Here is a 19,329-nt window from a genome sequence, read left to right as displayed (position 1 = left end):
ATATAAAAATAATGTATAAGTCACCAAACCTAAGCTAAAAAAATTTAAGTTCAAAATCAACAGGTCTGTTAATCTACATATATAACTCTAATTTAATGTAAATAAAACGTGTCCAAGACTAATAAATTGTATAAAAGCATTTTCTTCAGTTATAATACATAAAATAATATTTTAATTTGTCACGTATCAAGAATAGAAAAATTTAAACAAGAAGATATTCGAAAACTTTCATGATTCATAGCAACAACTAAAAAAATTATAAACTCAATTTCATGAACTTTGTTCTTGTGTCTTCTCAGATTCGGGTTCGAGATCGGATTTTGAATGACCATCTTCATTATCCTCCGACTGCTCGTGATCGATGGTCTCGGTCTTGGTCTCTGTGGACTCTATCAGCTCTACACCACTCCTTTTATTAGTAGCGGAATCGAGAACATGTTGGTAATTTCCCTTCTCCATGAATAGCTGTTGAAAATGAACCTTGCAGTATAAGATCCCGTCCAATGCAGCATACGATGAGTGTGTAAGAGGGCATCCTCCATGAGCACACTTGAAGCATAATTTGTGAAACGATTCTCCCTCCATTGTCATCTTTTATCAGAATTTATAATTATTAGTCAAAAGGGTATTTAAGATAATTATTTGAATACACCCAATATAAAGAGAAAAAATGATGTATAAACTCAGTAAAATCATTTATAAACTATATCATAAAACATGTTTTCGCTTAGATACCTTTTCCAGAGGGTAAACAGTCTTTTTACAAGCAGAGCATTTGTCCAAAGTTCCAGAGAACATTGCTGAAACCTTACTAGGTGTCTTTGTCTGCATATAATGTAACATTATAAAAATCTTGTAAAAATGGAAAAAAAATGTGTTTTTCTTCTCTGAGATCATTTTATTGCATTTTATAGGTGTTTACTGAAATTAAGAACGAAAAACGAACAACATACCAAAGAACTTTCCCTCTCGGATTTTGCTGCTGAAACATTTATAAGAATGTAAAGAATAATACAACATTTAGCAAGAAAATATGAATGTATTAAACTTTACTATGATCAAGAATAGTATAAGGGATGAATAAAACTTGATTGAAATGGAAAAAAAATGTGTTACAAGCATGAAAATTCTTGCTAAAATTTCCAGACTCCTTGAAAAGTTGTTCAAAATGAGGCTTGCAATAGAGAACTCCATCCATGGAAGAGTAGTTGCTCATCTGCAAAACAACATTGCAAAATTTAATCTGTATGCCAATCGATTTGAATCCTCGCCACCATGTTTGGGCTAAAAATAAAGATTACATACCACCAGAGTCCCTTTACAATGGCTGCATTTGAAGCAAGACTTATGATAATTCATCCCATCTGTAGATAACAAATCAACAAAATATACAGTTTTATCACAAGCCTTGCATTTATCCAAAGTTCCCGTAAATGCCGCCGCCATTTCTTCGCGCCTTTCCCTCCTCACGAAATCTCTGCTACACAGTTTTTTATTTCTTCCCACGTACACGGAGACATAGACTGATAGAATAGAAGGTAAAAAAAATGGTTATCTGAAAACTAAAGTCCATTTTATATCAGTCCAACAACAGAATTTCATTTTCTGAATGGAGATGCCATTGGTTGTGAAGCAATGGAGGATTGATATTGCCTTGGAAAATGGTTCAGAATCCGGTTAAAGTGGAGGGAAAATAGGTGGGATTCTTCACTTCTTCCATTAAAAGAATGTGTGGGAGGGAATTTTTTAGCATTCATTATTCCCTTTGATGAACAATATTATGTAGACTACTATATATCCCAAATGAGATTGATAACAAATCTCAAGCATGCAATACATTCATTAAGTTTTGGTAAGATTGGTGACTTCATACTAGGATCTTTGACAAATTTGAACATAACTAATAACACATACAAATTATATTATTTCTTCGTAGCATGGAAACTGGTTCATCTCTCTTAAATTAAAAACTTTCGCCTTTACAAGATTTATACCTCGGAAAATTGTCGTGTTTAAGTTTTTGTGCTGCAAATGAATTATCCACACTTTCAAACTCATGTATTTATGATTAAAGTCAACAATTCCAGCTTTTAAAAAAAAGTCCAACAATTCCACGAGTAGAAAGTTTCGGAAGCTATAGTTTTCTTGACAATATAGTTTTCTAATTGATGAAATTGAGTTTCCAAAAAAAATTGATAAAATCGACCGAATGAAGATTCATTTTCCTCGACAAAAGTCATGTAATTGCGCCGAATTGCGAATATCAAATGTAAATGTATGTATTGTGTGTATGCTAACGTATATCTGCAAAATCAATGTTCAATTAAAATAAAACAAAAAAAAAATTTATTTGAGTAAATAAAAAATGTTAAAATTTGCAAATGGTAATCGTTTTCGACGTGCCTTTCCCTGCTATACGTTGGCACAAGATAGTGACATTGTTGGTATTGCCGTCGATGGCAAGCTGTTAAAATTTGGTTATTTTTATGTACTTTAAAATTTTTCTTTTATAATTTACACAAATATAGGTTGAAATCGGGGGTATAAATCTCCTCGGGTTCACTTTAAAATATGTGAACCACGTATTTGGAAAACAGGCTTCAGTGACGATCAGATTATTTAAGTTGCGCATATAATAACATAAATTTAATTTGGAATAGATCTATGTAAAAATCAAATGTTTATCACCATGTCAAAAACTATAATTTTTTTTTTACCAAAGTATAACTTTATTTTCTTATAATTGCGTCCACGCGAAGTTTCGTATTAAGCGACCGTGTGGACATGAAAGGCTCCACTACTTGGATCCAGATGAGTCGGACTATTTGGATTATGAGTCCGAAGAGGAACACGTCTCACTGTTACTGCTGTCGCGTATAACCTTCGAGATCAATCTCACTATTTTTTTGTCCCTAACCTTTCCCAGCGAAGACAGTCTTACTCGTTGGGATCTATCATCTCTTTTTAAAGCTCACTTGGTCAACCAAATCGACAACTTGATGCACGAGAACTTCACAAAAAAATCAATCTATCTTAATACTACTCTCATTAAACGGATAAATTGCTAATAAATTCCTCCAAAATCTTACCCATCCAAGAAGTCAAGTTCTAATTTTGCCTTCAATCGGGACCATCCCAACAATTTCTATAATTTAATAATCTCAACTTCGATTCATTTTTATGTTCAAATACAATGCTAGATAAGAACTAATGTTACGTATTCCAAAAGCATATTCAGGACTTGAATCAAACAAAAAACATTACCTAGGAAATGCAACAGCATAGAGTGATTAAATATTCCCTATTAAACCCAATCATGCAGAAAACACTAGGAAAGACAAATCAATAGATATAATACTCACATTGATAGTATAAATATGATCTTAATTAGTTGATTAGCTATTATTTTAGTACAGTCTCTGTCCCCACAGCATACAGCACATACAAACACACACCAACACTTTTCAACAGCACCTATAAAACAAGAGCTGTCTTTGAGTTCCTATAATCTTGAATATTTAGACCAAAGGCATGGAAGAAAATTATATGAAGGCGCGGAGTTTTCGCTATGAAGACTACAACACTAGAAGGGTTTTTTTAAGGAGTTATCCTCTTCACTGGGGGACGGACTCGGAAGCTGGAGAAAGCAAAGAAGCAGTAGAGGAAAGAAACGGCACAGCTAAAGGAAGCAAAGAAGAACCTGCTACAAGGAAAGTGATAACCAACACAAACGGGAAGAAACCGATTAAGAAGATAATTCTTGCAGTTTTTCAATGGGGAGAGGAGAGAATCCTGATTTTCAGGAAGGTTCAAGCATAAGCTAACAATCTATGTTGTTAATTGTGTGACTGCTAATTTGAAAGCTCCTACCTCCTTTATTTCAACTCACTAAATTGCTTCTGTATTTAAACACACACATGCCAACCCTTTGGTGTAAAAGTGAAAACACTAAACAGAGTGCGGAGTCTGTTGATGGCTATGAAAAGAACATGTGTACTATAGTTCTCATGAGAACTAACTCCACTGATTAATTGTTCACAAGGAAAAAAGTACATTGGAATCAGAAAACTTCTCCATTCAAATAAATAAATACACACATCATACAGGGAACTATTCAGTAGTAGGAATCTATGGATCTCCTGATGTGAAATTTATGAAGGGGCACACATTTTAGGAGATGCATGAGACAGCATAATTTGTGATGGTTGCACGCATTCTGGAGATATATGAGACAATGATAGCCAAGTTCATGAACAAAACAAAAACAAAACATAGGTCTATATCTTTTGAAACATGTATCAGAATTCTTCTCTTTCCGGACCATACAAGTAGTACATCTCTACTTATGGTGAACAATCCAAGCAAATAATGAAACTAGAAATTAGTGGTGGGGAATAAAAACCTCAAAATTTTCCTTGCTAAACAGATTGAATGTACTAATTTCAGATTAGGATGTTCAAGATTAATGTTCAATTTAATAAAATGCCGTAATTTATTTCAAATTAATCTATAATTGCATGTACCGATTTACAACTTCTACTTCACTGGAGAACATTTAAGTGAAAATATAAAGGTATCCGTTGCTAAATTGTCAGCTCTATTCTCAAAATTTACAGCCAATTCCAAATGACTCACGAGCATTGAGAAAAAGACAGTAGCTATCATAAGGAAAGAAGTAGAACTGAACGTTTAGATTAAAAGAGGATTATGCAAAAACAATGAAGAGTACTTTTAACAACATGAATCAAGAAACCTTCATCTACAGATGTGAATATAGTAAACAAGTTTTTTTCAAAAAAAAAAAAAAAAAAAAGTTATAGGCAACTAACAGGCAGGTAAAACCTCAGAATGGAAAATAGAATGTACGGGCACTTCTTCAGTCCAGACAGGCTTGCTGGATGGCATCTCACGGGGTTACATCACAGAAGTTGATAAATATAAATAAACCCGAATCTTTATCCATCCATCCATCCATCCATCTATACTTATCATTTATACTATTAATTAAGGTATATACCCTAATACTTAACTAACTTTTGGTAAAGCTTTTTTTAATTCCGAAATTACCCATCACACATTCGATTATAATGTATATAATTTTGTTCCTCGATTTAACTCTTTCAAACAAAAAATATGATTGTGTTTCATTTATTTATTAAATTATTATTTTTTATTTTTTATTTCATATTATAAAATGTTGTTAAATTTTCAGATTTCATAATTATAGAAAATTCATCTTACTAGATCTCATGTCATTTTTAATTTTGTAAATATCATAGCTACACTTGATAAACAAAATATGAGTAACATATAATTAATATCACCATGCAACGTGTGTGCCAAGTCGCTAGTCATATATTAAGTAAGCTTACTTAAGTGAGGCTTATAGAAATCAATTTAGTTTCTTGGTGTGTCACTTTCTAATAGAAAAAATTTATTGTTTTATTAATTTACTCGAACATATATACATCTTTACTGGCAGCTATTATCAAATGAAAGTAAAAAAATAAATCTAACATCTTGATGCATCATTTTTAAAACCAAACTACTCTTAATTTTTATTAAATTTTCACATAACGCATTAAAAAAAACTTAGCAAAGCCACTTAAAATGTGGGCACATGAGTGAGTTGCATGTATTTATTCTCTAGTATTAATGAAAGAAACCGAGTTTTACAAAAGACACCAAGAAACTGCAACTTTGATCTTAAATCATGAATAATGATAATAAAAAAAATGATGATTCATGAAACTAGTATCAACTGGACAAAAGTCATAATTAAATACGGTATTTGTGTCATCCAAATAAACTCTTAACAGAACTTTTTACTACACGACACAACAGAGTAATTAATAATGCAAGATCAATCTGGTCATCGGAGCTTATTTCTTAAGCACACAGATCCTATTCAAAAAAAGATTATTGAAACACCCATAGTGAAGCATCCTACAGCCACCCAAGGGCTCAGTCTTTCACCTGTTGCAGAGAGTAGAATCCAGTTTGAATTTATGTAGAAAAAATTGAAAGTTGATGAAAAGACAAGAACCAAATATTCATGAGAAAAGCTCACTAAACATCTCTTACTATAATGTTTTACAATTCATAGAGCACGGATATCATATCAAAAGGAAAATAAAAACAAACAAACAAGTGATCCTCATCTTTCTGTTGATACATTGCATGGTTATTATCATTTGTTGCTCCCACATAGAAGCATATAACAATTAAGCAACTGAGAACCATCTTGGCAAAGATGGCTGGACTCAAGAATAAAGATTATTTGACGTGGTTCTAAAACTCGAGGCATTATATATAAGTATAATATCAGATGTTCCAGAAAATTGAAGAGCCAAGCTATTGTAAACAATGGTCGTGCGTGCTTATGATATTATGATACATTTGAAGTATGCTCACATAAATCAAATAATTCAGTCGCCGCAAAACAAGCATTGTACATTAAAAAATTTAGCTAACGATACCTATTCTAGCAGCCTTCCAGAAAACACCTCGAAACCTGCCATACTAAAACTGTGTGAGGAAGAAGTGTTTACTTAGAAAAAAAACATGCCCAATAATAAAATCAAAGATCATAAATATATCGTAGAAGAAATATGACAGAGTAAAAAATATAAACTACAACAGGAAATATATTGAGGATATCAACATATAGGAGAAGTCCTGAACTAATAGGTTGTGACTCCATAATCACAAATAAACCACCATTATCATAAATAATTTCCGGGTTGCAAATAACAAACTGTCGTATCATTTTAGAATTTGAGTTTCGTGTGGGCGAACCGTTGAGAAAATGCATGAAGTATGATAAACTTTGAATTGCTCAGATTTCTTTACATATAGGGTATCGTTTATGAAACTTAAGTTTCACAAAAAATAATCTATCCTAGGCATTATGTCCTAAAATTCGAAACTACTACAACGTCCTAATGGTTAGTACTCTGAGATTGCAATGACGCATATACTTTGGTAGAATCATTGCTGAGTGTCAATTGATAGTGACCAAAACAAGGCAGAAGGAAGAATGTTTGTGAAAAAATAAGTTAGTCTTACCACATACAATTTCAACCCATTTCCTCCTGGAAGCAGTAAATGACATGGTAATTAGATCAGTGAAGCAATAGCTATCCTTTACCTCGTTATTACATAGATGAAGTTACTGATTGGTTGGTCATAGTCCACTAGTCCAGTCATTCTACTCCTTCACCAGGCTCAACCAATATTTAAGTTATAATTGTTCGCCCAATCTTTGTAAGAGGAATGGTACTTTTTAAAATATAAAGATCATTAGCACAAGGGAGTATGCAGGCTCAAGAACGGAACTTGACATAAGACATCAAAAACACTTCAGCAAATGCAATTAAAAAGAATAATTGTTTATCAAATTATCATCCGTACTAATGACACTCGAATCTTAGCTCAATTATGCAAGTGAATCAAGGGCCACAATAGTGCTATAGCTTATATGAGTTGAGCGTTAGCTGATTGGCATCACCTTTATCTTTAAAATCCCCCAATCTGTCCATGGAAAATGTCACATGGAAGATAATAAACCCAAATATTTGCAGAAATTTGAATCCGCAAAATCAACAATAAGTCAATAACAAGCAGACTCACCCAGTTCTCTGCTCAAGAAGTGCCGGGAATTGAATCTTTACATACGTGCACGCACAGATGCCTAACAATACTACAGTTAGGAAAGAATGGAAATTGAAGAGCGCCGACTGGCAATACAGAAGCAAACAACATCAGTTCTTGTAAACCATGAGAAAGGGCAAAAATCTTAAAAACCTATGAAATGTCGCGACATCGAAATCTAGAGATTAACTTACCATTTTAGATTATCCTTGTCGAGAATCTCTTGGATCCTCGTATTTCTACACACACGAGAAGCACGCGTAAGTCATCAACACGTAAATTTCACGAATTGCATCACAAGTTGTAAATTACACAATTTCGAAATCAACACCTATTAGGTATTACCCGAAATTATGAGCGATAACCGTAGCGGGAGCTGAAGATCGAACCTTCCTCCGAGCTAGGAAATGGCTTCGTTTTCCGCAGTTGGATTCACATATAGAATTATTTATTAAAATTAACAAATATTAATATTAAATAATTATTAAATTTTATTCGTATAACAAAATTTATGATGATATTTTTTAAATAATTGGAAAATATAATATAATATTAAAAAAATATATTTTACTTAATAAGATATAGAGAAGTTAAAACTAAATATATATAATAACATTGAACTCAAAACCACGGCCGAAATTAAATGAAATGATATAACTAATATAAACACATAAATGTAGTTTACATTTTCAAATAATATCAATTTCAAATTTTAATTTTTAATAAAAATAAAATTACTTCACATTTACTTGTACGTTTATTTCTTATTATTTGTTTTCAAATGTTTAATGTGACAGTGAATATATAAATGCTAATAAATATTTATTTTTATAGCAATTTCTTTTACGGAAACTTTCTAAATATGATAAAAACTATATTTATATATATTGGATATTAGATCAGAATATCGGACTCAAATCTAACATGTTTCATCGGGATCCATTAGTTGGACCGATCACGTTTTGAAATCGGCATTTTGGAACCCTTCACCCCCACACTGTTTGACATTTAAAGTAATAATTTTTATTGTTGGGTCAAGGTGGATATCCGCATCACAAAATTGGCTTGTAATATAGTCTCACAAGAGTTTTTTGTCATAAAAAATATATAAAATAATAAAATAAAGATTATCAACATTTTTTAGACAAGCTAGTCGTACAAGATTTTGCCAATGTGATATACACGACTGACGTGGTCTGAAAATCATTACGTTATCTCGTAGCTTACTAATGGGCGCAAAAAAAAAGAGAGTCGAGAGTCTATTGTCACAAAATAATAATAATAAACTAAAAATAACTATTGAATAATTGCAATAAGTAAAATTAAATACGTTAGTATAATTATTAATTTTTAAATAACGGGGATAGAATGCATTTTCACCGCTTTTATTAAATAATAATCTTTTAATATTATATAAAACAAAGATCTTTTTTAACTCATTTAATTCAATCTAATTATAAAAATGTAGTTTTTTTAAGGTAAATTCGTGACTTTATTGATTATAAAATCATCCATTACAAGATTAATCAATCAAAGAGGAAATTCATCATTCATCCAAACAAAAAGTGTAGGCGAAGAACAAGCAATATTATGGGCAACATTATTCGACGATCGACAGACATGAAGGCATTCATAGATTGCAAGTCTCCTCAAGCGCTCCCTGATGTCCGTTGCACAAAGTCCAATATAGCCAAGATCATCTTGTTCGGTAGTGACTACTTGCATTGCCAATAGAGAATCAGACACTACTTGTACATCCGTAAATCCTTTATCGTATAGAAGAAGAATTCCTTCCCGGATCGCCAGCAATTCACCATGTACTACTGATAATGGTTGGTTTATCTATTTATCAAAAGCCAACAACAAACGTCCTTGCTTGTCTCGACCAATACTAAATTTGTGACTCTCCTCGTTCACAGCGGCATCCACATTAAGCTTGAATGAGCAATGACTTGATGATGTCCATATCTTCTTTTGAGCAAATTGATCACTTTCTCTACTTACATTTATAAACCATAAAGCAGTTTTTTCCGAACTAAACTCCCCCGGTTTTTTTTTTTCATTTTTTTATATTAGTTTTGAAAGAATTTTTTTTCCCATTTATGAGCAAAATTTTTTTGTGGAAACGACTATTACTAATAATATTAATAATAACTACAGTAAGCTCAATTCCGCACGCGCAATTTTGTGTACGCCCTGATTCCGTCTCTCCTCTTCGTCAACTCCGCGGCGTTGGAGCCCTCTCGCTCTTTCAAAATTCATCCAGTAATTTTCCGATTGAACGGCGTTCTTTATTCCCTCTGTTTTAGACCTTAAATCTTTGTTTCGAAAATCAGCGGCGGAGTCGATCTGTGAATTCGAGTTTACATTTCCCTAGTTCGGTTATACTCGTACGCGTAGAAACTGTGCCGTTTGTTTTTTAGTGTGAATTTTGGTCTGGTATTTCTATTCGGGTGATGAGTTCGAGAGCGAGATATCCGCCGCCGGGAATGGGCGGCGGCCGAGGAGGCGGAATGAATTTTAATGCTGGAGCAAACCCTAGTTTTCAACCCAGAAACCCTACTCAACAATACGTGCAGAGGAATCCAGCTCCGAATATTCAAAACCATCAAGTGTCGCAGAACCTTCAGCAACAGCAATGGCTGCGAAGAACTCAGCTACCGCCCGTTGATTCGGCCCTTGAGGAAGTTGAAAAGACCGTGCAATCAGAGGGTGTTGCTTCCAGGTTAGTATTTCTGTGTCTACGGGGAATTCTTGGCCATGATTAGCAACTTAGACGCCAGTTGAAGTTGTGCAGTTTTTTTTTTTAATTATTTTTTAAGTAATTTATTTTGGGGGATAAATTGCTTTTCAATGGGCCAAAACAAAGGGTTTAAGCTGATTTGATTTTTCACATCGGTTTTAGCTCATTTCTAGCCGTTTGTCCTGAGTATTGACGTATCAATTTGCCCAAATGCCTCTTTTTTCTTGACAAGAAGTAGCATGTTGAAACTTATTATTTTTGGTGTGTCTCAGTGTTTCTGTTACGGGTGGTAATGTGGACAACTCTTTGACGTGCTGGAGTTTAGGCATTGTATTTTAGACAAAAATATTCATGTGAGTTATGATCGTCAGACTCTCAGGAACTATAGGCGAGTTATTGATTTAGAGTGTGTTTGACTAAATTTATTTTTATAAGCTCTTACATCTGTTTTATGAGAGGTCTTATTTTAAAAATTAGTTGGTAAAGTGTTTGGATGAATTTATTTTAAAAAAATTAAAAGATGTTAATGAGCTTGACATTATATGATATTTTTATTTTCAAAATTACCAAAAAAAGTATAATAATACGAGTTAATGTAAGTAGTTACACATATATATTTGAAAATAATTTTTAATTTTAATATTCAGAAATAAATCTATGTTCTTTGGGGAAAAAATTAATATTATTTTAATGTGTGCAAGTAAAATGTTGATTTAAAAATTGTAGTTAATAATTTACTCAATAAAACCTCAACACTTTTGTCAATAATTGTATATATTGGAATTAGCGAAAACAACAAAGTGATGTTGATCACTTAAAAAAATTTAAAGCAAATATATTACCACTACAAGTCATTATACATAAAAGACAATCAATTCTAATAATAAATAACACAAGAACAAAATAACACAAAAATAATCTACAAAAAATGTTTAAACCAAACATCCAACACATGACTAACTAATTAAAAAAATGTAAAAATCTATCACTAAAATTAACATTTACTTATTGCAATTTCCATACCAATTGAATCGCACACTGCCATACAATATACATTGTCATGGTTATCTTCATTTTCCACCGTAGAGTTTGTAGTAGATGTATTACGTTCAATAGATGGTTGATAACTTTCATGCTCAGCCATTTGGAATGCCTCGTATGAAACATTTTTCTTTCTTATATAATTGTCAACGGCCATTGTTGCCAACACAATTTCTCTCTGCGTATCAATATGATAATAAGACATATTGGCCAAAACATTCCATCTTGCTTTCCAAACTCCAAATGTTTGTTCAACACAATTCCTACATGCTCGGCGAAAGTCTTCAACATGATACCTTATATTTTCAACTTTATAAGGACCCGTATATCCTGTCGTATTTGAATATCCAGCATCAAGCAAGTAGTACTTCTTTCCTTTTGGGTAAGGAAAGTTAAGTTCCCGCCTACAAATAGCTTCTCAAAATATTCTATTGTCATGAAAAGGTCCTTCCCACCCAGCGCACAAAAATGTAAAACATATATCAAAATCTACAACTGCAAGAATATTTTGCGTGGGAAAACCTTTGCGCTCAATGTATGGAATCACATTGCCTTGTGGTAATCGTGCCTTGAGATCTGTGCCATCAATCGGTAATCGTGCCTTGACATGTGTGTCATGAATTGCCCCAATGCAATCCTATTAATAATTTAGAAAATAAACTCTTGGTAGATTACAAATATTAAATAACTTTAATACATGAATATATAATATTCAAAATAAATATAACACACATAAAAAAATGGTGTGTATCGTTGATGTTGAGGCTTATGGTATCCTTTGCCTTCATTGAACTCAGGATGAGGTTTAATTATATCATCAGCTAGCTTACCCAACAACTTTCAGAACCCTATGAAAATATCTTGAAATGGTTTCACCTGAATGATTAAATATTTCTCGCAGTAGCCTATTATCTATATCGAGCACAAGTTACCAAAAAAAAAATCATTATTTTCTCATAGATTTACATTTCCCTTGTGGGATGAAATTCATATTTACTGGTCAACTCGTGGGAAAAAATAATATTATTTTTAATGTGTGCAAGTAAAATGTTGATAAAAAAAAAATTGTAGTTAATAATTTACTCAATAAAACCTTAACACTCTTTTCAATATTTGCATATCTTGGAATTAGCATAAAAAACAAAGTGACGCTGATCACTTAAAAAATTTAAAGCAAATATAGTACAACTACAAGTCATTCTACAGAAAGATAATCAATTCCAAAAAATGAATAACACAAGAAGATGGGCTTTTAAGCTGAGAATCGTAAATTATCAAACATCAAAATAACAAAAAATTATTGTAAAAGAACACAATCACCAATGATTAAATAAAACAATAATTAAACTAAAATCTCTTACCAAACTATCTGGAGATTAAAAAAAACGATAAACAGATTTGATGAGAATAGACACAATTATTTAGCGACAGAGCCAGTAAAATTCACACTTTTAACAAGGATGAGGACTCACAGCGACAGATGATGAGACGGAGGGACGATTTGGCGAAGTGGTTCTCAGAAGAGAAGAATACTTAGTGAGGAAGGGAAGGTTGTAATATGTTAGGTTAATAATTTGTCAAAATCCGAGGAGGACGAAGCGGGAATTAAAGAAGATATACAAGGATATTTTGGAAAAGTGAAATATTAAAATAAGATCTTTTTGAAAAAAGGTGGGTATCCCAAGGGTTTTTAAAACAACTAATAAGCTATCAAACAACTTATTTTGACAACTTGTAAGCTGTTTTTCAATTTTTTTACCTAACAAATTATGAAAGCTTATAAGCTCTAAAACAACGTATAAATAGTTTTTTTAGTTTACAAGTTCAGCAAAACACCCTCTTAAACAAATTGAATAAGCTTTGAAATTTTGTTAAGCCCTATAGTTTATTGGCTTGAGATGAGTATCCAACAAACTGTAAGTACAGTAGCAATTGGTGTTCTAGTGGGTTCAAAAGGCCAATGGGATGATATATAATTTTAATGAAATAACTTCAATTTTCGTGTTCACTTATGGGCCTGAAATTTGGTTGCATGGTTCCAGTTTGTTACCAGCGAGACCTCTCTTGTTTAGTAGTATAGAGGTCGTGTTCACGTTTTTCCCCTCTTTTTTTTGATAGTCCTATAAGATAACCTTAACTTGGGCTTGAACATGAAGAGATGATTCATTTTATTCATGATATTACTTCAGTTTTCTTTTTTATTTAGTTACACTCTCCTCGAATCGTCAGAATTTAGTGTCAAATCCTACAGAGATCTACTCTGTTATAACCAAATGCAGGGTAAAGTAAATGTTTTACCTTTTTCCTTTACTCCAGTGGATGTGAAAATGCCTCATATGGGCGTTGTGAAAGTTTTAGTATTCATCCCTTTTTTTCTCCCCAACTTGTACTGTTATTCATGATTTTCTATATCCATATAAATATTGGTCATTTTTATGTTTCTTCTTGACCAGTTCACAAGATTGGAAGGCCCAGTTAAAGATACCACCTCAGGACACCCGTTTTAAAACCGAGGTTAGATTCCAACATGCGTGCGTGCTGCCCTGTCAATTTCTTTAATTTTTTTTGTATATTAAACGTTGTTAGATTGTTCCTACTACCTAAGGTCCCAAGTTCCCTGTGATAATGATTGTCTTGTTTGTTATGTTTTGTGAAAACCTGATATGTTTCAGCTGAATAATATCCACTCTTTTTAGACGCCATTTTTTAAAAACAATTTTACATGCTCCGATAAAGTTCCTTAATGATTTCAATCAATAAGTGGATCAAACATCGCCCATTAAGGTGTATAAGTGTATCTGGCTAAGCTATTAGAGGGATATATATTTATTACCTTCGACAGATGAATTGATTGTCATTTGAATTTTAATGACGTAGCTTTTTTTAATGGTTGTGGAAGTTGTAATTTCATTTGATATATCGGATTCTGGTGGCTTGCAGCACTCATTACCTTGAGAAAACGCCGCAAAAGATATTGAAGGAAAATTCATTTTTTCAAAACCAACACAAGCTTGCCAGAAAACTTAGCCAGAGATATTTTCTAATGTACTACCAAATAAGTTGTCCTCTGAATCTAATTTGTCATTGATGGAACCTTATCACCTTTTATATGTTGCTTGGACTCAAACAGGATTGCCCTAGTTTCATAAATGGCTACCTTGCCACTTGAATTTACTCTCATCCTTGTTCGCCCTTTCACTTCAACTGGATACTCTGTAATCTGCGCTTCAAATGCTCTGAATCTTGGATGGTCTCTTAAGTAGATACGACTTTACCACTTATAGTAACATTCCGAAATCTGTATTGTGCTGTTCAAAAGTTTTATCGATGGTTTCTTGTTATGTTAGGCTTTGGTGGCAGTATTTTGTGGAAACTCATTTGCGTCATATTCATCTATAATTTATCATTTTGCTGCATGCATCAAAAGTTCTATCATTTTTTCTTGTTATGTTACGCTTTAGTAGCATTATTTTGTGGAAACTCGTTTGTGTCATATTCATCTATAATTTGTCATTTTCCTGCATGCATCTATATATGTATAATTCGCTCCTGAATGCTATTTTACTTGTCTTTTAGGATGTAACGGCTACAAAAGGAAATGAATTTGAAGACTACTTCTTAAAGCGTGAGCTTCTCATGGGAATATATGAGAAGGGCTTTGAGAGGCCATCTCCCATTCAGGAGGAGAGTATTCCAATTGCTCTCACTGGAAGCGATATATTGGCGAGGGCCAAAAATGGAACTGGGAAAACTGCTGCCTTCTGCATTCCTGCTTTGGAAAAAATTGATCAAGATAAAAATGCTATTCAAGGTTTAATATCCATTTAGGACCAATAATATTTTCATCTTCACACTTTCTCTTGAGTCCTAGTTTATAGTATGATGTTTGTTAGGTTTATATGAGCTAAAACCTGATAATTTGTGAGAACTGAATCTGACTATTTGAGGTAAAGACAAATATGTGGTGGTAGCAGTCATTTTTTCCTTCTGATAACTAGTCTACTACCTTATATCATTGTGTTACTGCATTTAATAATGATTTATTAAAGATCTTAGGAAGATTATGTTTAGTATGATAATTATGTTATTGCTTGAGTCTTGATCCATCATTTAAGCTTAGCGAACACATTTTCTTAATTAATTTGGTATCATATGATTCTCAAATATCTGATTGAGATATTTTCGTGCATTGATCAAATTTGTACCTTTCTTGTCTGTCTTCGTGTTTCGATGCAGTTGTTATTCTTGTGCCTACTAGAGAACTTGCTCTCCAAACATCCCAAGTTTGCAAAGAACTTGGGAAGCACTTAAAAATTGAAGTCATGGTTACTACTGGTGGAACAAGCTTGAAAGATGACATAATGCGACTTTATCAGCCAGTTCATTTACTTGTTGGGACACCTGGGAGAGTTCTTGATCTTGCAAAAAAGGGTATTTGTGTATTGAAAGATTGCTCTATGCTTGCAATGGATGAGGTGTGTATAATCTATTAATGTTGCCCACAAGTTTTTTATTATGTTACTTGATAATGGAGGAACACAAAAGACGTGGATAAGCATAATATGCTGATATCATTCTCACCCTGGATTTTGAGACAATCCCTCCTAATTCTAAATCCTAATTGTTTCTAAAATATATTTTTATTGCTATGTAATATTGTATTAAACTTCACCTCAATCATGTAGGTTATAAAAATATCATGTTTGGCAAGTTTTTCTTTGATAAGGCACACATCTTGTCTCCTAAATAACAATGATATCAATTCAAAAAATCCCTCATTTAACCAATGTTACGATTGTCTTTTCTCCAACTTTTGTCAGCGCTCTTTAAAGAACTTGTGATTGGTGTAGTGAGACCAATGGTGTACCTGGTTTTTTTAGAACTTCTCTTCATTTATGGTGGGAGGATTTAACCTGACTTTGTTGGTCTTTCTTTGGTCATGGTATCTCACAATATATATTTTTTATCGTGATGTCTGTTCTTCCTTGTTTGAACTCAGAAAATAAGTGTATATAACGTCATGACATATCAGAACGTGGGCGGTAGGTAATCTTGTCCTCATCATGTCAATAATTTCAGGCCGATAAGCTTTTGTCACCGGAGTTTCAACCTTCTGTTCAGCAATTAATCAGCTTTTTACCTGCAAATCGTCAGATTCTTATGTTTTCTGCGACATTTCCTGTTACTGTAAAAGATTTCAAAGATAGGTACCTGAAAAAGCCCTACGTCATCAACCTGATGGATGAGCTCACCCTCAAGGGTATAACTCAGTATTATGCTTTTGTGGAAGAAAGACAAAAAGTTCACTGCCTCAATACATTATTTTCGAAGGTTCAAATTCCTGTTAGCTTATATTTTAGTGAATATATATTGCATATGTATTGCCATCTGTGATGAATTTGTTCTGACTGTCAAATCTGTTGTCTTTGTGATGCAGCTTCAAATAAACCAGTCTATCATTTTCTGCAATTCCGTGCATCGAGTAGAACTTCTGGCCAAGAAAATAACAGAACTCGGTTTTTCGTGTTTCTATATTCACGCTAAGATGCTTCAAGATCATCGCAACAGAGTATTTCATGATTTCCGCAATGGTGCCTGTAGAAACCTTGTATGCACCGGTACGTGCTGCAGTAGGATTTCTTGAACCCATTTTCTATTGTTCTCCACAGTTTAAAGTATTTTTCTTTCCATAAGATTGCATTATTCCTTTAACTCCATCCTAGGGAAATACCATGGCACTTGCTTATGACTTTGTACTAGCAGTAGGGAAACAGTGCAACTTATGTTGTGAGGTTCTGATTCTAATCTCACCCGATTCTGTTTTGATCTCTCTTGTTAGTTACTCTATCTGATGTCCTGGGTGTGTGTGTGTCTCTGTATATTACTTAATTTTCATTTTTTTCCTGTGTCAAATTGCAGATTTATTCACAAGAGGGATAGATATTCAAGCTGTCAATGTTGTTATAAATTTTGATTTTCCCAAAAACTCGGAGACATATTTACACAGGGTATGGTGCTTGGGTTGTTGGCCAGTTCACTTTTCATACTTGTCGAATTGTTTCCTCATAAATTGTTTATGTTACATATAGGTTGGTCGATCTGGAAGGTTCGGACACCTTGGGTTAGCTGTCAATCTGATTACCTTCGAGGATCGGTTCAATTTGTAAGATTTTACTTCCTTGTTTTTTGATGGTCACTGATATGGAATAGAGTTATTGGGTTGTGAATTTCTTGAGATTTTTCTTTTATTACCACGCGTCTCACATCTTTCAGGTATAGGATGGAACAAGAACTAGGGACGGAGATTAAGCAGATCCCACCACATATTGATCAAGCTATATATTGCCAATGATCTCTGGTGGCTGCTATTTACCAGTTGATCGAAAACACCGGTGAGTTATAGATCGCATGGATATTATATTTTTGGTATGTACATCATTTTATGATTGTGCATCCCTCCTAGACCGTTGATTTACCATCTACGTCATCTTTTTTATGGCAGAAACCAGTAGCCATTCACAAGGAAATTACATGCTCTTGGTCATGAAACACTTACTATTTGATTTGTGAGGCAAACGATACAAGAATTTTCAAGATATTGGACGTCGCACAACCATTTAACCCGTAATGATTCGAAATACTGTATATCGAAGGTTAAACTGTTGTGGTCACTAGGCCAACGTGTTCACTTCTGTGAATCGAGTCCTTTTATTTGTTTATGCTTGGTTGTGGTTAAACTCAGCCCATCATCCCGTTAAGTGTACTAACCTTCCAATTTCATGCTCGTTTAATTTCAATTGCACGCTCCCATCAATGATGAAAAATCCCTGTCCTTTATCTATGCCGATAGAAGTTTAATAAAATGGTTATTTGTGTGTGTTATGATCACATTTTCAAGTAAAAAAATATAAATCAAATGGGTTGAAGAAATGGTCGAAGCAAACTAAACAAATACGATATACCCAATGTAAAAAAATACGATGGTAGTGGTTGGTGGTGTTTTTTACCAATGGTAGTGGTGGTGTTTTTTTACGGCAAGAAATACATTGAATATTTATTATCTCACGGCATTTAATTCGTTTGATTGGACAGCGCCATCGATCTGACCCATTAGGTGTTTGCCAGCCTTTCATTTGTTAGCCCCCCACAAAAGTCATTGCTCTCTTTGACTCCTTGCGTTAGAGGTGATCAAATTGGCTTTTGTTATTTTACTCCACAAAATATTTTATTTTTAACTCACAATTTATCTTGATTAAGAATTAGATGTAAAATTACTTTATCCTTACACACATTAATATTTAAATTCTGTTTGAGCATACATGGATAGAACCCAACAAGAAAATACCGAATGTGAAGTATATATTCTTGATTTGTCCTGATTTTGTTCGTGCTATTTCTTGGTTAAAGTCTAGAAAATGAAGGAGAACGAGTCACATACGCAACCAACTATGGTACCGTAATTAGAGTGATCAAAATCCAAAGTTGAAAGAATAAAAGAAAATAAAGTCATTCGAAGAAAAAATAATAAGGGAGGGTATTTATTGCCTGCCTTTTCTGTTGCTTCATCAACCTCTGCCCCCCCTCCATTAAATGCAAGCTTCGGATGCCATGATCGTATATATTGGTGTATAAGCTTTAATTTAAATAATTTATAATTGTAAGGTGTTATTGCTTGACAGATATGAGTTTATACGAAAACAGTATTGTAAGATTATGAATTTGTGTTTTATCATAATCAAGTGTTGTGTCAAATGTTATAACATTTGAAACACATGCAGCGGAATATTAAACTTTGTAACACAAATTCACTTTCAATAACTAAATGGACAAGATTAAATATGCACAAGTATAAATATTTGTGCGGTGCCTCATGTCAAAATATTAATTACTAG

At 33.2% G+C, this 19,329-nt stretch overlaps 3 protein-coding genes across 5 annotated transcripts; 1 reads left to right on the top strand and 2 right to left on the bottom strand.

The window, feature by feature from the left end:
• Positions 1-115: 115 nt before the first annotated feature.
• LOC142526931 (LIM domain-containing protein PLIM2c-like) lies at positions 116-1,852 on the bottom strand. Of its 2 annotated transcripts, none has more exons than XM_075631599.1 (5): positions 1,306-1,852; positions 1,117-1,216; positions 954-979; positions 736-825; positions 116-591 (listed from the first exon to the last, which is right to left on the bottom strand). In XM_075631599.1, exons 1-5 carry the CDS (start codon positions 1,444-1,446, stop codon positions 271-273), a joined length of 678 nt encoding a protein of 225 aa, XP_075487714.1. In that variant the 5' UTR covers positions 1,447-1,852; the 3' UTR covers positions 116-270. The 2 variants fall into 2 exon arrangements, with proteins under 2 accessions (XP_075487714.1, XP_075487713.1); XM_075631598.1 differs by having other exon boundaries at positions 954-982; positions 1,306-1,849.
• Positions 1,853-5,752: 3,900 nt separating this feature from the next.
• Positions 5,753-8,103, bottom strand: LOC142527796 (uncharacterized). Of its 2 annotated transcripts, none has more exons than XM_075632737.1 (5): positions 7,999-8,103; positions 7,848-7,892; positions 7,633-7,739; positions 6,480-6,514; positions 5,753-5,976 (listed from the first exon to the last, which is right to left on the bottom strand). In XM_075632737.1, the coding sequence occupies exons 2-5, from the start codon at positions 7,848-7,850 to the stop codon at positions 5,909-5,911; spliced, it is 213 nt and encodes a 70-aa protein (XP_075488852.1). In that variant the 5' UTR covers positions 7,851-7,892; positions 7,999-8,103; the 3' UTR covers positions 5,753-5,908. The 2 variants fall into 2 exon arrangements, with proteins under 2 accessions (XP_075488852.1, XP_075488853.1); XM_075632738.1 differs by having other exon boundaries at positions 7,985-8,086.
• Positions 8,104-9,813: 1,710 nt separating this feature from the next.
• On the top strand, positions 9,814-18,313 carry LOC142528129 (DEAD-box ATP-dependent RNA helicase 6-like). The gene is made up of 10 exons (XM_075633213.1): positions 9,814-10,378; positions 13,891-13,951; positions 15,014-15,248; positions 15,674-15,912; positions 16,517-16,768; positions 16,875-17,055; positions 17,357-17,445; positions 17,527-17,600; positions 17,711-17,829; positions 17,940-18,313. The coding sequence occupies exons 1-9, from the start codon at positions 10,110-10,112 to the stop codon at positions 17,787-17,789; spliced, it is 1,479 nt and encodes a 492-aa protein (XP_075489328.1). The 5' UTR covers positions 9,814-10,109; the 3' UTR covers positions 17,790-17,829; positions 17,940-18,313.
• Positions 18,314-19,329: the final 1,016 nt, after the last annotated feature.

This window comes from Primulina tabacum, chromosome 15 (genome assembly GCF_025594145.1).
Source record: "Primulina tabacum isolate GXHZ01 chromosome 15, ASM2559414v2, whole genome shotgun sequence".
Taxonomy (NCBI): Eukaryota; Viridiplantae; Streptophyta; class Magnoliopsida; order Lamiales; family Gesneriaceae; genus Primulina; species Primulina tabacum.
The sequence above is the reverse complement of the archived record's forward strand: the minus strand, read 5'-3'. Positions and strand labels throughout refer to the sequence as shown.